Raw genomic sequence first — 17,689 nt, forward strand, 5'->3', positions numbered from 1 at the left:
CTGAAAATTCCTATAAACCAATACATTCCGACACCACCAATACATTCAGACACTTGACAGCTAGAGTCCATTACATAAACAAGAATCATACTTTTATTACTAACATAAATCATTCCAAGAACTTGTTCATATTACATGATTTATTCACGGAGAAAAAAATTAAATAACTTAAGCACTTGATTCAAAATCAAGTCTCATAATCCAACAACAATGTAATTTACATAACCCATCCAACAAATTGCTAATCAACCGATCCATCTCAAACAAACTTAATTGAGCTACCGTGCTATCTCACTTATAACCTAAAAAACAATATGAAGAAGAATGTGTTAGTTTGTTTAATAAGTAAACTAAAAATATAATCATATAACAACTTCTACACAGTATTAAAAAAATACACAAACAATGTGTTAGCACACTAAGTCAATAACTACTAAACGAAAGAGATACAATCAACTATATATGACAGAGAATCATATTGGTTAAGCCCCCAAATAACGCATTACACCATGTAGGATATATCGATATGTACTAACTAGCCAAAGCACTAAAAGGTATAGGTGCTACCACTTTCGAAAAAAGGGAACTCAATCACTAAAGCAAAGAATATAGGCAAAACCCGGAGGATACTTAAACATGAACCTCATTATCCTATCTTAGGCCTTTAGGTGGCATAAAAGCCTTGGAACGGCTGCCGCGCCTGATTCGACTCACCATTATTAGATTAGGCCTCTTTGTCTGTGCATTACCCTACTTCCTTAATCCAAATAGCCATAGAGAAGCCGAAGCTAGCTAACCTAAGTCCCAGTAGCTAAAGTTCTCAAACAAGAGTTCCATTCCCCTTACTCATATTGCAGGCAAATCTCGTTACTAGTAGTTCGGGTTAGACCACTTGCTCTTGGAGTCTAAGACTTCTAACTTTTTAGCCTCATTGGACTCAAGGACATATCAAAGATGAACTAACCGTAAGAAGGAAAAAAAAACCTAACCGGAGGCGAACTCTTTTTAGTGAAATACGACCCGATACTAGAAGAGATAGAGTAAGGAATTTCCAATCGGAAGCATTAGAAGAAAGGATGACTCACTCATAGGGATAGAGGCAATGAGAATGGTTCAATCTAAGACTAGCAAGTGAAAACAAGAAGCTTACAGCCTTATTACACTCACCGGGAAAGAAGGACGGAAAGGAAGCAAAGCAAGGAAAATGGATAAGAACTAGATCGCATTCCCAAGAGTGGCCATCTCCCTCCTGCTAAGAGTCCAATGGATCGGAATCAGGATCCAGCAAGAAGGGAGGACTGTCAGACTCAGGCTAGCTACCTATTACAATCCCTTACTACACGAAGGAGGAAGATAAGAGCAAGAAGGCTTTTTTGACTCTTCTATAAATGGTTTGCTCTGGTTGGTTAGGCATAGAGGAATCAAAAGAAAGAGCTAAATACGCTCGGGATCCCCACCGGGAAGCCTTTCACTCCTTTCAGATAAGAAAGAAAAAGAAGATGAAGAGACAGAGTGAAATTGGCTAACCTACAGGCAACTGTTCGCCCACTGAAGGGAAGATCAAGAAAAGCAACTGTTCGCCCACTGTTCGCCCTTCACTCCTTTTCTGCTTCTAATTTTGCAAGGGCATCCTTTAGGGTCTGAACTTCAGTCTCAGCATTTACTGCTCTTACCGACTCTGCAGCTACCTTTGCCTTGAGATTCTGGCTCTCGGAGTCCATTCCGTCATCATCATGAAAATGGAGGCCTTTTCTAACCCTTCCTTCTCCTGATCCAAACAACTCATTGACGGCAATCAATACCTGATTAATCAAAATGGGTTCTGTGATTTGTTAGATAGGCTAACATTGATGCAGTATTTTTGTACGGGCTCTGGAGAATTGAAGAAAGATAAACACTCCTTATGTTTCAGACTTTCAGTACCCACAATCACAGAGTTCTAAGGCATTAAACGAAATGAATGTAAAAATAAATCCAGCACTATCTGTTCAGTTCAATGATCAATATAACATGGAAGAGCACGAATCAAAAAAGATATTGACGTAGGTCTGCCTCCAGCCTAGATCAACCAAAGTTAAAGAGCTCTGCCATGTTCTTCTTGATGTTTTCTCTGAGTCTCTCAGGCCCTCTGACAAGTTTGTAATTTCCAGTACAATTCTCTTTAAACGCTCTATGCTATAATCATTCATCCTCTATGCTATAGATTCATGATCCAACAGAATCTCCACAGTAAAATATGTAAGCCAATCAATACCTTCCTTTACACAAGTATATTCCTCGAGTCTAAGGTCCGAGCATTACAATATTTGGCCATTTGGTGTGACCAACACGACACTTTCCTTCATGATCGTAATCATCCAGGATTATATCAATTAACAATAGATCATAAAACAACGTTCTTAGGAAAAACAAGGACATGAGAATCTTGTAACTTGTAAGACAGATTAGCAAGAACAATTTATTACCCACCCTTCCAATAGGCAGACCCTTCTGCTTTCCATCTGGGCGTGGAACATAAACGCTCTTCAACTTTCCTGATTCATTCAACAAGAGAGGAAAACAAATTCAGTTCTAAATTGCTCATTAAATTTCCAGAATGGTGTTTGGATCCAACTCAAGGTTTCAAGCTACCATACAATTGACGAGAGGATGAGAGGCAGAAAATCACTGGTTCAATGAGTGGTCAAAATCATGACACAACTCTTTTTCTCTAATATTATAATACAGCCAACTTTTCTGTTTGGTAAGAGGATTTTGGATTTTCGGATAACAGTTCATGTTGGATGGGACAGGCTTATAGGTGACTCTTTCATCTGATGCACACGTAAGTACAAAGATCTGACTTTGAGACCTGATTCTCAAACATAGAAACCTTTCTCTAAACACACAAACTTTTAGTATTCATCAACTCTAACTTGGCCTAAGGCCTACACCTCATTTTATAATCTAACACAATTTTCAAAATAGAAATCTAACCTAAAACCAATTCTAATCAAAATAGAAACTGAAATTCATAATTAAAATAATCCAAAAAATAGTAATAGCCTAAAAGACCTAAAAATGCTAATTAAACTCAAATTCTACAAAACCTTGAAAATCTGAATTAAAATAGTAACTAATCTGGGGCTGACATAATTATCCAAAAAGGTAGAGGCAGGAGTAATGACCCCACCAGCCAACTAAAGACTTAAAATTATTACTTGAATGCCAACTCAAAATATATGTATGAAGTAGTATGGTGGTGGCGGGTGGGACATATAAGTATCAAACACCATGGCGGCTAGTCAAGCTTGTCGTGTAGATTAATGGCCAACCTCAACCCAAAAGTAACTTCGGTCAGAATCTAGTGCGAACAATTAAAATTTCAAGTACTTTATATAGTCTTCTTCATTTTTGTATCAAAGCAAATATGAGTTATGAACCGAACTCTTGGTCAACCAATTGTATTTCAACAAATAAGGAAACTAGTAAACTAGTACCAATAGTAACAGTAATACTACAAACATTGGTAGATACTTGAAATACAGCGTACCAATAGTACCAATATGCATTTCGCTGTATTTACTAGTTTAAAGGATAATTGTTCGTTAAGAGAAAGACTCAACCAGAAAGACTATTAAGAAAAGAAGAAAATAGAGATGACAACTATAATAAAAAGATGATATATAACTGATGAGAGTTCTGATCAGTAAATAAGATATAGAGAACTCAAATTGCCTTGCCTTTTGAAACTTGAAATTAGTATTTGAAATTTGAATATTGAGAATGGGGGGAAGAGGGGGAAAGATCCGCTTTCAGCCGCAAGAGAGCTTACTTTGCGCAAGAGAAACTTCCTTTTTTTTTAGGGGCTTCTAATATTGCTCAGTTGGAAAATCATAATTTGAAAAATATAACTGTCAATCGGGGACCGAATTGAACCCCATGTAGAGTGATGTAGTCATGCTAGCTATATTGCTACAATTTCAGTACAATATGGCGATGTGGAAGTTAAGATTACTGAATGTCAACATACCTGACCAGCATTGATATGTCAACTTAGGTTGTGTAAGCTGCACAGAAGGTTCAGTTGCAAATTCCAATACCAAAGTCAGAATGTTCTGGTAAAGACAGACAGTCATGAATGTGAACTATTTTTAGTAAGGGAATATTTTCAGAACCATCTCTTACGAAAGCTCCATGTAAGTTATATATCATTTTCTCCAAACCATTTTTTGTTTATATTACTGAGTTGACCAAAACAAGGAGCGAGAGTTGAACTTTCCATTTTGTTTCTTTTTCTTTTCAAGTATATATACTCTCATAAGCATAAGTTAACAATCACCTACGCTGTATTTACTAGTTTACTTGAAGTACCAATATGCAAAATGCCACAAGAACAAACAAGTACCAATTGTTATACTACAAAACTGATATCCATTATAAGCTCAAAATGAAGGTATTGTTATACTACAAAACTGATATCCATTATAAGCTCAAAATGAAGGTTGTTCCGACGAATTTAGCTACTAAAGAAAACGAAGCATTAACTATGAAGATTGTTTCAGCCAATGAAAACCTTAATTATAAACCCAAAATGGTTAGCTAAATATATTTTTTGAGTGAAAAGAGATAGATGATTACAGCGTCAAAACCCCCTAGAACTTGACCAAAGATTGAGAATTTGAGAAAAATAATTCGAAATGAAGAGACAAATAGAGAGAGTACCTGATTGAAAAACATGTATCAACGTTGGCTCGCGAAACTTTATGTTTGTTATTTTCAAACAAACATTGATTAACTTTATTTATTAATTCGAACATCAATCAAAAGGAGTAGGAGCAGCACGAAGTGTAAACATCGACTTTCTCAAATCTTCAGAGTTCGTTTTTTTTCTCCAGATCTCCCATAATTTTTTGCTTTCCCTTTCAACTATAAGGGTCGCGAGGAATCTATAGGAAGAGAGAGAGAGAGAGTTGAAGAGAATTAACTAGTTAGGGTTTACGAGAGAGAGAAGAGAAAGGGGCGTGACCAAAATTTCCCGGCTCTACCTATTTTCATTATTTCGTTTTTTTTATGTTTGATATTTTTTTTTGGTTTTCTTTCTTTTCGTTTCGATTTATTTTTTATTTTTTATTATTATTGGTTTAGTGAAAGCCAAAATGGTCCAACCCAGTTGGTGCCCAAAAAATTGTGAGAAGGTTGACGGTTTATTCTATTGCTAATTTGAGTGTTTTAGAAACACCATCATATTTTCTTGACGCTTGTGTCATACACGACATAATGTTGCAACAGCCGTCATAAAATTATTATATTTTCTTGACGCTTTGTCTCATACATACACTACATAATGTTGTAAATTTTATCATAAATTTATTATATTTTCTTAACGCTTGTGTCATACACGACATAATGTTGTAACAATATGTCATAAATTTATTATATTTTTTAACGCTTTGTGTCATACACGACATAATGTTGTAACAAAATCATAAATTTATTATATTTTCTTAACGCTTGTGTCATACACGCGACATAATGTTGCAACGGCCGTCATAAATTTATTATATTTTTTGACGCTTTGTGTCATACACGACATAATGTTGCAAATGGCCGTCATAAATTTATTATATTTTCTTGACGCTTGTGTCATACACGACATAATGTTGCAAATGTACCGTCATCAATTTATTATATTTTCTTGACGCTTGTGTCATACACGACATAATGTTGCAATAGCCGTCATAAAAATATTACTAAAACACATCTATCTTGACGGTTTTTAACAAAGCCGTCAAGATAGATAAAAACAAGCGCCATAATATGTCATTTTTTAGTAGTGGAGCCGAACGCCTCGTTATCTTACTCACGGGTTCCCGGGTCGAGTAGAATCAGTCCGGCGTAGTTCATAGGAGTGGTATTTATAGAGATTGAAAGTGTATCCTCACCTCCACGTGTAAAGGATGTCACCAACGTGGGGTGTGGATCATGGGAGCACGTGAAATATCTACATAGGTCTGCTGTGATGATGAGGAGTGGCAGTCTGGGCAAGTAGCTTGCGGCCGTGACTAGTGACTGACAGTCAGGATTAGTGCAAGTACACCTTCACTCATGATTGCTTATGGATAGGGGGTCTGTGTCCTTTGCCGGGTGTAGTTCGCGCGGATGTTGCGATCGTCTTGTGGCGATGTTGGCTCATGGATGCGACCTGATACCATAGGTCGGTGCATTAGTTCCACCATGCTAAGCGCGTGCTGGATAGAGAATATCACTCCCCTACATATGTAACTCTGGGTAGAGAACAATAACTCTCAGACTCTCTCAACCTAAGAACTCTTTAACCCTAATAAATCTCTAGTCTTCTTTGGTCTTCTTCTTAGTGTCTTTAATATATCAATATCACAACTCTCCTAGCATCACCACTAACACAGAATTTAACAAACGGAAAATCGAAAACTAGATGCAATGAAATATGCTTCTTAACTGCTCTACTCGTGCTTAATATTGTTTCAAAGTTCATCCAGGAGAAACCATCTTCACTGAAGTTTTCACTGGCGCGCTTGTGCATTGTGGCCCATTGAATTCATTGAGGCCAACAAGTGTTATTCATTGGAACATCTATGTTTGAAGGCATGTTACTAGTTCTCCCTGTATTCTTCTCGTGTTTTGTCGAGCCAAAAGTAGTTGGCACCTTTGATCTTGAGCTGGAAAAGTCTACTTTTCGATCTCCCAACTTCGTGAGTGAAGTCTTAATATGAGGATAGAGACATTAGAATCAGAGGATCCAACTAAAGAATTAATAACATCTCTTCATGTAAAGAGGCCATGGACTAGGAAAGTCAGATTGGAAGACATCCCACCTTGTCTTTATATCTAACAACGAATCACAAACATCCATTTTATCGAGTTTCCAAATCCCAGATGAAACATCGTCTGTACTGAGGGACATCTAAGAATTTTCACAATCAGAAGACTGCTCATCAGACATTGCCTTCATGCCATTTCATGATAAATTAAGGTGTCTAGGAACTAACTTGTTCCTAGTCTTTTTCAAGGATAGTATCGTTGGGCATCATCTTCAGAAGCAAAGATACCTCGCTCGTCGACAGGATTTGTTCTTGACCCGTCAAAAAATGAAATTTTGTTCATAGAGTAATGAACCAAGTTTGTTGATATAGACAGCCAGAAAGACAAACGTTCTATGCCAAGATGATATATCTTCACAAGTTAGGGAAGGAGACTTCCACCAGATCACTTTTTGAAATCGAATTGGTCACCAACACCATTTTCTTCCGACTCTGTGGCACTTTTCTTTTTAATATATAGCTTCCAAGCATCTATCACCAACGAACATCGTCGCTTCTCAAGTTAATCGATGAATTTCCAACGACTCAATATTCCCCCACACTGCTACACAGTTTCATTATTTCTTGTTGGACCAGCTGGTGTGAGTTGTGACCAAATCCACCACACGTTACAATTTTCAAGCTGACTGCCTCTTCCCCTCATTTCTTGGTCTCCTGAGCATCGGTGGCAACATAGCTAGCAGACGAAGTCTTAAAACCAAAATGAAGAAATAATCAATTTAGGCAATGAAGTTACAAAATGCCTCAGCTCCTTCCAATTTTTTGTACGTGCTTTGATATGACATGCATATATATATGCATGCAGCTGCTCAGCAAGCAGCTTGACAAAAATACCCATAAAGAATCAAAACAGAAAGGATAGAGGGAATCGTTTTTCTCTCTCACCACAATCTATATTTGGCAGCTGATTTGTCGGTAAATGAGAGAAGAGAAAGAAAACAGACCCAACCAAAAGAACAAAAACAAAAATCTAAAGAAAAATAAAAGAAATTTTCTGACTCTTTGCATGAATCTAAAAATGTCGATATTTGATTCAAGACATCATCAAGGAGTTAGAGGAAATGAACAACAAGAAAAAAGAACGTTAGGAACAAGTAGAAGTAGAACACTTCTTGATATCATTGCAGATGAAGAATCTGGTACATCAGCTTATAAAGATCTTGTTGATCATTATAGTAATACTAAGAGTCGTAAATCGCTTAAAGATCGTCTTCGTCTTCCACGTTCTTTTTCTGCTTCAACCAAACCATCTTCTTCTTCATCTTCTTATGCTTCTTCATTGTCTTTGTCTTCGCCGCAACCTGTCCCTGTTTCTGATGTTTCTTTCTCATCTTCTTCTTCATCATTGTTATCATCATCATCAAATGGTAGATTCCAGAGGACCAACAGTTCTATGTCTTTCCGAAGAAACATTTCTGTTTCTGGTAGAAATACTAGAGAACAAGAACGGCAAGAAGAGGAGATAGAAGAAGAAGGGGACACAGAGGAAGAAGAAGGAGACACAGAAGAAGAAGACGCCGTTGTAATTCTTCCTAGGGGAGAAGATGATGATGGGGAAGAAGAAAACGGCAATGAAGGGAGAAAAGGAAATGAGAATGAGAAAGGGAATTTGTTGTCGCAACCACAGCCACCACCAATGACAATGTCATTATTGGATTTGTTAGAAGAGACAGACAGACAAGCAGGTGTGGTGGGTTCAAAGTATTTAACGACAGAAGACGATGACCAAGAAGAAGATGCAGAGGAAGAGGAGGAGGAAGAGGTGAAAGAAGAAGAAAAAAAAGTAAAGGGACAAGGAGTGGGAGAGTATGTGTGTTGTGTGTGTATGGTGAGACATAAAGGTGCAGCATTCATACCATGTGGGCATACATTCTGCAGACTTTGTTCTAGAGAGCTTTGGGTTAGTAGAGGGAATTGTCCTCTATGCAATGGTTACATTTTGGAAATTCTTGATATCTTTTGAATTTCTTATGATTTTGGTGTAAAATTTGCTGTATTGGCAATTGTGGATGTCAGTTTTGTTTTCATCTTCTAACTATATGTTTATAGAGAACATAAAAACATATGCAAATTGGAGTATGAGTTATATATGCGCGCCTTTCATATTCTATTCTGTTTGAATTCTTAACAAATGAAAACAATTAAAAAGTAAATAAACAAGTTGTTACTTGATACTCAGAGTGAACAAAATTTCCTTCTCAAAAAAACCATGCTTGTAGTACATATTCAGATTTTCAAGAAAAATACAAAACTATCGATTTTTTTTTCTATCACCAATAAATATATAAAAACACTAGCTTACAAGGGATAAGCTCGATCTAGCTAATATTGTATCGTGAAATCTTTTCAATGAGTTTGTAGTATACATTAAGATCCCCTGTTTTCTGTTTTCTTTGCGAAGACACTGCAGCAAACGAGGGTCAGTGGCTCTCCTGCAAAGCTTCTATAGCTTTCTTTATAAATGATTGTATGTTCTGTATAAGAGTGTGATACTGATTACCAACTGAAGCTCTTTATCAATAAAAGGCACGCCTCCATGGTCTAGTGGCCTTTGGTTGTACTGTACACCTGTCTGGTTGCCTGACAATATAAATTTGATCTGCAGCACCATTGTACATATCCTGATTCCTGTGCCATGTCCATAAAGCATAGGTCTCATTCTTCACCTGCAATTCATATCACATGTTAGTCTCTATGATTTACTCGTATCAGTCTGTCCAAAAACATCTACACTGGAGTTCTATAACACCAAGTTTAAGTAATTTGATTTGCATGGTGTCAATTTTTTTTAAAATGTCTGGTTTTCACAATACCATTAGAAAGAAATCACTCAAGCATTTTAACTAAGATTAAGTGGCTTGCCGTCCCATGGGAGACACTTCTCTTAAACCAACAAATAAATTGACTTCATGCTCTTAAGGAGTTAAGGACAGATCTCCCTAAAACATGTTCTCTTATGACCCACTTTGCATCATATGTAGCTCTTCAAATTGTGTATTAAGACGGTTTGAGATATCACATCAGTCTGTAAATGCTCTGCCAAGTTGGTCATTTATAAAGAAGCACCAATTAACTAAAAGGATTGACGCCTATAGCTATAAAGACACCCTGGTGAGTGGTGACAGAATAATGGTAAAAATCATCTAAATCTAAGCTGTTGTAACGAATCACATTTTGCATGAGCCTTAAATGTGGTTCTGACCATTAAGCATGTTGGAAGGAAAAGTTTACCTCTAGGATACCGTGACCAAAGCTACTTTCTCTGTATGCACTATAATCCGGTTGCCGGTCCCAACAGAACTTTCCTTTCGCAGGGCCCGATGTGAAATTAAATGCACAGAAACCACCCATGTATTCATCCGGAGTGGTCGATGGGTCTGGACAATTTCCAGGTTCATCAGCGTGTTTGATGGCCATCTTCTCACGGTTACCACCGTCTCCAACTGTGATATAAACAGGACCACAGGGATCCAGGGAGTAGTTGTAAACTCGATTTGACCTCTCATAGGCGTGAACCTGATGATTTTGAAACACCAAGAAAAGAAACATTCTTTAGTGTCTATAGTAGATGGGAGGCAGACATCGTCCTATGATTACATATCTATAGATTAGAGACACTCAAACATCTGAATTCACCAATATATTTTACTAAATATAGGTGCAGATAAATCTATTGAGATGAACCATAAATAGTTTTTCACCTTCAAGAATCAATCTATTATGCACCAAAGTGTTCGAAAATAAGCTTATATGCAGTATGGTTATAACAGCCAGGGTGGATTTGTTTCATGTCTTGCTTAAAAACCCTCTTACTAGGACAGGACAGATAAACGACAATTCATCCTTTTCTGAACACTATCTAAAAATGCAGTTGACTACAGGAAACAAAACTTGAAGTTACATTGACAAAAATATTGATTGAGATGAAAACTTAGAAACAATATATATTGGAATGATGACGTTCGCATATATATATAAAAGAACCTCCTCAACAGAGTTTACTCACGTGTCCATTAAAAACTATGTCAACGCCATAGGAATAAAGCAATTCTTCCATCTCCACCCTCATACACTCTGCTTCTCTGTAATGGGCTTGGTAAGTGCTGTACCAAGGCGGGTGCCAAGTAGCTACCAACCACGGCGTAACTGATCTATCCACATTGGCCAAGTCTTTCTGCAACCACTTGTACTGGTCTCCTGTAATAACAAAATAACATTACTTTATTAGTTTGCATCTAGGCTTTTATTTGCAAAAATGAATCTTAAACTTGCAATAAAAACTATTGAAGAAGAAACTATGATTTAATACGATTGATTTTTCTCTATTACAACTACACATTTACTGATTGGAAGATTATTATGCGTAATATTGTGAAAAAATCACTTCTGTTTTTATTTTCAAATTGTATTTGGTCTAGCTACCCAGTCTATCCAAAGTTAAAGCCTATAGCCTCAAGGAATAAGCGTTAGCGAGATGCAACGACGTCTCTGATGAGTTTAATTCCCAAGATCCGCAATTCTGTAAGTGCTTCTTAAATGCCTCAAAATTACCCTGCTTCAAAATAGTTTGGTGCTGTTTTGTAGGGGTGATCTCAACCTAGACCAAAGCACTTTTTCCGTTTGTTGTCTTAGTTTGCCTATAAGTGAAAAAAGAAAAGAACAATCACAAAAGTCCATATACATCACCTGATTTGTTGTAAGATATGTAGGCACCAAGCATGACAAAATGTATTCCACCAGCATTAAAGGAATAGTAGAATGTTGAGGAGGATCCACTTTCTTCACTCGGGAAAGCAAATCGAGAACTATAAGCTGCAAATGTCTGGTTCTCTGCTTGTTGTTCTATCTCATGATTACCTTCAACCACCATTATTGGAACTTTTGACACTAGAGGCTGCATAAATCTGAAAATCAAGTGACTCTAATTAGCACATACATGGTACGCATGGAATTGAAAAAAGTACTTATTCAGTAGTCGTCATAGAATCTAGAACCAAACTATAGTCCATTGAAACAGAACAAACATTGAGAATCTAGAATCTCGTTTCACCTTCCCCAGTAATCCCAACGAGGCTGATAGGTCTCATGAATTGGAGAATCGGAGAATGAGCAAGAATAGCAGTCAGAACCCGTTCCATTTGTGAGATATAAATTTGCATATGTTACGTCACCAACCAAAAGAACAAGGTCAGGATTGTTGCTCATCAAGTGACTGATTGTAGACGTTGTGTTATACGTAAGACCTAAATCTCCAACCACTGCAATCCTTCCAGGATAGCTTATTGGATTAGAAACTGGCATTGTCTTAAAAGAATGGATGTCGCTCATGGCTTCTTTAGAAGGGTCTCCACAATGGTAAAAATATTCTCTTCCAGGTTTCAATCCTACAAAGCCGTAATGAATAGATTCTGTAATATAAATCTACAATGCAAACAGTAATCAAGTGAAGACTGATAAATACAACAAACATACTTGAAAAGGTAAATTAATGAACACAGAAGTGTGACAGAACATACCTGTGAGACGAACATGGTGTATGATTCCGGAAGAATAATTTTGAAGGCCTTCGAAAGGGTAAAGCTGGTTGTAAACTAGAGAATAACCTTCAGCTTTATGGCTTAATGGATATCTTAACATCCCATAACGAACAACACTTGCAACACTTTTGGGGTCCAATGGCTTTATGTCATCCCCAATTTGGAATTCCCCTGCAAATCAAGTTCCAAGGAAGCACATACTTAACAAACCATATGATCTAAAAAATCATTTCAACTTTCTCCCTAGCCAATATCAATGAAAACATTTAGCGAATAGCGTAAAAGGCAGAATTTCATCAAACAACATATTGGCAATTGTTGAAAGCAGACTATATACTGATGTTAAGCCATTTTTGTTGAAACGAAAATCAGAGAAAATCGAAAATCCTGAAATCCGAATTTCGGATTACTCATCTCAGTAGAAACATAGTAGGCAAGTTTAAAAGAACATATGTCCATATTATAAAGTAATAAGTATACCCTTCTACTATATAATTCATATGCACACAGGTAAATGTTCAAATATTAATTCAACAAATAATATAAAAAAACATACTTTAAATTCTAAGACGTAGGCTTGTCCATGACAATAAAGTCAAATCTTAAAAAAATTCTATTGTCGAGTGAAAAGAAGTTTAAAATATATACCTGTGATCCATGAAACCCAAACAGAATCATAAGTAGAAGAAAGGGTGACAGAAATTTGTTCAGGTTCAAAACCATGAACATTTCTTTTGACACGTGGATCAGTTGCTGGTAAATCTATAGCATGTCCACGTAAACTGTTATCAAAAGGAACTGTTACTGGTTTAAAAGGCCCATCTAGTGTCGTTGGAATATGTTCACCACCTTTGCCATCTACGATAACAGTAAAGAAAACTAACAACAAAAGAAGAGAGATGGGGTTTGAGATCATGGTGAGAAAAGAGAAGGAAGAAAGAGAGATTCGAGGTGGTGTCTATGTTATATATATATACAGTTATGAACAGTGTTTGTTTTTAACTTTTTAAGGAAGGGAGTTTATTCCAAAAAGGAAAGAATATTCGCGGGAGTTTTGCTGACGGTTGGTGGCGGTTATACTCTTCTTTTTGAATAAGGAATCAAGGACTTTTCATTGATTGGTTGGTTTTTCACTTGTTGTAGTAGAAAGTAGGAAACCTTTCTTTTAACAAAAAGGATCCGTTTTATAGTCTGTTTTGGATTGCAGATTATGAGCAAAATTACATAAACACAAATTTTTTTTTATCCAATTACTAACAAATCTCAGAGTACTAGAACATATCTAGCTAGTTTTTCGCAGGTGCCGACTAGCAAAGTCGGTAAAATTTTTGGGTGATGATACCAGATGTCTAGGACTCGAATCCCGCCAGAAAGTTGGATAGTTTGGTAGGTTGTAGGGGGGTCAAGGGGCATAGGAGTACAGAACACAAGCCAGACTTCTAAGGTAATCTAGATGTAGAAAGGTTGAGAATTCTAAGGCAAGTCATTCAATTCTGAAAACGATGTTTTTAATAGATTATCCATATGGGTGCGCCAAAATATATGCACTCATATCAATGAACTATTTAATATTTTCATACAAAAATGAAAAACTACAATATTTTTATTTTTAGCTCGTTATAGTTAATGGATTAATTTTTTAACACGAATAAATGGAATAAAAATTGCATTGCAAAAGAGTAGCGGCGCTGTTTGTTTTGTTGTGCACTCAAACAAAACGTGATCCCCCATAGTGCAAGCCTGTTAGCGTTACTGGTGTTAAGCTGACACTGTAAACAGAAAGCAAGACTTTCGATTTGATTGGTTTTTGTTGCAATGGATTTCGAGAAAACAAACACGTACATCGTCACGTTAAAAAGAAACCAAGTCATAAATAAAGGAAGAAACTAAGTGCACCTTGTGTGTCTCATGAGTTCATCTTGATTTCTTATTCCTTGCGGTTCAGGATCACACGAAAAAAAAGGTGCTGCACTTAAGACGCTATCCACACTGAAAATGTTTACTACGTTCTATTGGATCAACGTCTATCACTCTAGCCCACGCCCTATGCTTAGGCCAAGTGCGGCTTCATTTGGTAAAACAGTGAAAGATCATCCCTTATTCACAGCATCTAAAATTGGAGCAAAGGATTATAACATCTACACTTAATTGGAACTCTAATTTACCTTACAGAATGACATAATTGCGGTGTTTTTCATTGGATAACACAAGGTTCTAGACATATTATTGAACAGACAAAATTGGGACCATTTAGTTTTCACTCATCAGGATGGTTGTTAGAAAATCCCACGACTGCCAGATGCACTTGCTTTTTGCTGAATCCACTTGTGCTCTAAAACTGTCTTAGAAAATGTTGAAACTGAAGCTTTCTTTGTTAAAGATTTTGAAAACCCCATCTACTAACTTTTTACAAGTTTTTTTGCACACAGATGGCTTAACTATAGTATCACCATTTGTGTCTGGGAAAAAAAGAAAAGGAACGGAAAAGAACTAAACTATTTCAGAATCAATTACGATAAAAATGACAAGGACGTAGCAGAGAAAGACCACACAAGCTGCTATAAAGGAGAAGGCATAAAACTACGGGAAACAAGCTAACACGAATACTACCTGTGCAGGTATCAATAAAATTCAATTCTGAAGCTTATGAAAACAGTTGGATGAATTTTGTTATTTTTTCTGGGTAAAACAGTGATAAATAACAATATTAAAACAATAATAATACCACAAACCTGTCAAGCATTGTCCGAGGTTCTCAATCATGGGTGAAGCATACTCTCAGAAGATGCAGTTTGAGAAAATTTCGCACCTTCTGTTGCTTAACACTCTTTTCCTGTTTCAGGCAGTACGTATAAGAGAAGCACTTTTATATATGTCAGCTCGAAAAAAGTTTTGACCTATTCTAAAAACCAAGGTTCACTAAAGCATACAACAAATGAAATTATAACCAAACTTTCAAAGTAGCACTATAACCTTTGTACATGCTAATCTACACCAGTCCAAAAAAATGAGACAGTAAGTATTCTAAGTTTGTCCATACTTTTTAGATTATGAAGTCTAGGATGCTTTCTAAGGTGAAGATACAAGATCAACCACTTCATTGAGCTTTAATGTGTCACCGTTGATGTGAATAATGCTTTCTGACTTCCTGCGACTACCATTTATGTCTTCAGGATGCTCTCCTAGCTTTTCAAGATTAATTGCATGCTTGTCTTGCATTTCAAGGTCCCTATAACTCACCATCATCTTCGAATTCATTCTTGTGTAAACAATTTCCTCAGAAGTATTTTCTGAAAAGTTGTTCGCCTTCATTGTCTGCGCTACTTCAAATGCACTCCAATTTTTTCCACATAAGGAGGAACTACATGGTTGGCTCAAAATACGAATAGCAACTTTCCGTAATAAAGGAACTTCACTGCCATTATATTCCCACCATACACCTACATGAAATGATAAACATAAATATGTGTTTATAAATGTTAATTAAAAAGCAGGAAGAAAAAAGAAAGTTGGTATAGATTCTTACGAGGATGAGCCTTTTTCATCATTAACACAGAAAGAGTGTTGAACAATGTTGAGCTCTTTCCATTATATAGTAACAACTGTGAAGTGAAATCATCCATTTCATCAGAACTAACCATGTGTTCCACAACATAGTTCATGCCATCTCTTATATCAGGTTGTTCATATTTGATCTTCCCATCATACATTAACGATGGATTAAGAAATGCGGCGGCTGCATGTATCTTATGGATAATATCTCCTTCCCTTCTTGAATCGAATAGTTTCAATAGCTTCGAGTACTTTGATGCATCGGCACTACGCCGTTGCTTCAGTTCCACCCTAACACGTTCCAATGCCTCATACAAATATCCTGCAGTCGACCCCTCACCTTCAACTAAACGAAGTACTGAAATAAGAGGCTCCAAGGCTGAAATTACCTCCTTTCCTTGACTCCAAAAGTCTAAGCTCTGAATCATTTGAACAATGTTGTTTGCCTTTGAAGTCTTACTTTCATTCATGGAACTCCATTCAGGTGATGCAACAATGCGTGACGTAAACTATCTTTAAAATCTAAGAGAGATTGAAGCATCAGAAAATAAGAATCAAAGGTGGTCTTACAAGGCCTTTTTAACTCCTTCTCACCTGTAAGAACCTGCATTGATTTCAAAACCAGAGGGTACTTGCACAGGTAGTCAACTATCAATTTTGCATCATCAAAAGCAAGTTGTATCCACTCAACTTTTTTGTATATATCCTCTAGCAAAAGTTGAATTCCATCAGAAGCACACTTTGTTCTGTAGATTTGAGGGTATCTTTCCGCCACTAAATCCATGCCATACTCTTCATATGAAACTCTGTTTACAATTACCTGCACCACATTTTCAGACCCAATCTCATCTATAGTAGACAAAAGAATATCTTCGGGATCATCTCCTACACTGTCTGCTCTATCATACGATTTTAAGAATACTGCTCCTTTTGGCGAATAGGCAATCAAACTAAAAAATGAACAACTTTTCGCATCAGTCCAGATGTCTGACATCAACGTACACCCTGTAAGAGACCAAGACGCCTTAATTGCAGAGACATATTCACTGACTTCTGTCCTAGCATCTCGTAACAATTTCGTTGAAAGAGTTGCACAGCTAGGTAATGAGTAGCCAGAACCATATTCAGCAATAGCCTTGATCATTGAAATAAATGATGGTGACTGAACAACATTAATGTTAATGCCATTCATCATGAATGCTTGAGCAACCATTTTGTCTACTGATTCTTTATCCTTAATCATTTTGATCACTGGTTTTTCATCTTTAACCATTTTGTCCACTGCTTCTTCGTCTTGCTTACTGGATACCGCAAGCGGGGTAGCTTGATGGAATCTTGGTGTTCTGGATACCGCAAGCGGAGTAGCTTGATGTAATCTTTGTGTACTGGATACATAAGCCGGAGTAGCATGATGTAATCTTTGTGTACTGGATACATAAGCGGAGTAGCTTGATGTAATCTTTGTGTACTGGATACTGCAAGTGAGGTAGCTTGATGTAATCTTGGTGGAGAATCTGGACATGAGGTAGTAGGACTAGTTGGCCTAAGTGGGCTAACTGTAAGTGGGCTAACTGGAATCTTAACCCCATTTTCTTCAATATATGTGAAACTTGATAATCCCCTCCTCCTCTTATAAGGGTACTCTTCCTTACTGCGGATGTCATCGAGAGCTAAAGTGTGGACATCATGAGGAACTTTAGTACACATTGCAACATCACGCCCCGGTAGTTTAGATAAATGAGACTTAACTCTTGCTAT

The 17,689-nt window shown here is 36.9% G+C and overlaps 4 protein-coding genes across 9 annotated transcripts; 1 reads left to right on the forward strand and 3 right to left on the reverse strand.

Moving 5' to 3' along the window:
* Positions 1-70: 70 nt before the first annotated feature.
* Positions 71-5,076, reverse strand: LOC147506737 (uncharacterized). Of its 5 annotated transcripts, none has more exons than XM_086558797.1 (5): positions 4,705-5,076; positions 4,013-4,049; positions 2,470-2,534; positions 1,528-1,802; positions 71-302 (listed from the first exon to the last, which is right to left on the reverse strand). In XM_086558797.1, exons 1-4 carry the CDS (start codon positions 4,717-4,719, stop codon positions 1,596-1,598), a joined length of 324 nt encoding a protein of 107 aa, XP_086414923.1. In that variant the 5' UTR covers positions 4,720-5,076; the 3' UTR covers positions 71-302; positions 1,528-1,595. The 5 variants fall into 5 exon arrangements, 3 of the variants coding, with proteins under 3 accessions (XP_086414923.1, XP_086414922.1, XP_086414921.1); XM_086558796.1 differs by having other exon boundaries at positions 1,532-1,802; positions 4,013-4,097; XM_086558795.1 differs by having other exon boundaries at positions 4,013-4,097.
* Positions 5,077-7,853: 2,777 nt separating this feature from the next.
* On the forward strand, positions 7,854-8,805 carry LOC147506738 (uncharacterized). Its single transcript, XM_086604278.1, has one exon. The coding sequence runs from the start codon at positions 7,861-7,863 to the stop codon at positions 8,803-8,805; it is 945 nt and encodes a 314-aa protein (XP_086460404.1). The 5' UTR covers positions 7,854-7,860.
* Positions 8,806-9,010: 205 nt separating this feature from the next.
* LOC147506739 (purple acid phosphatase 15-like) lies at positions 9,011-15,559 on the reverse strand. Of its 2 annotated transcripts, XM_086558800.1 has the most exons (8): positions 15,420-15,559; positions 15,112-15,212; positions 12,359-12,550; positions 11,893-12,226; positions 11,529-11,746; positions 10,849-11,039; positions 10,074-10,358; positions 9,011-9,508 (listed from the first exon to the last, which is right to left on the reverse strand). In XM_086558800.1, the coding sequence occupies exons 2-8, from the start codon at positions 15,140-15,142 to the stop codon at positions 9,359-9,361; spliced, it is 1,401 nt and encodes a 466-aa protein (XP_086414926.1). In that variant the 5' UTR covers positions 15,143-15,212; positions 15,420-15,559; the 3' UTR covers positions 9,011-9,358. The 2 variants fall into 2 exon arrangements, with proteins under 2 accessions (XP_086414926.1, XP_086414925.1); XM_086558799.1 differs by lacking the exons at positions 15,112-15,212; positions 15,420-15,559 and adding an exon at positions 13,028-13,651.
* LOC147506740 (uncharacterized) lies at positions 15,232-17,453 on the reverse strand. The gene is given in 3 exon segments (XM_086558798.1): positions 15,232-15,819; positions 15,906-16,431; positions 16,434-17,453. Coding segments are annotated over 3 exon segments (1,917 nt in total). The 3' UTR covers positions 15,232-15,448.
* Between the last annotated feature and the right edge of the window lie 236 nt (positions 17,454-17,689).

Source organism: Coptis chinensis, chromosome 4 (genome assembly GCF_015680905.1).
Source record: "Coptis chinensis isolate HL-2020 chromosome 4, ASM1568090v1, whole genome shotgun sequence".
Classification (NCBI taxonomy): domain Eukaryota; kingdom Viridiplantae; phylum Streptophyta; class Magnoliopsida; order Ranunculales; family Ranunculaceae; genus Coptis; species Coptis chinensis.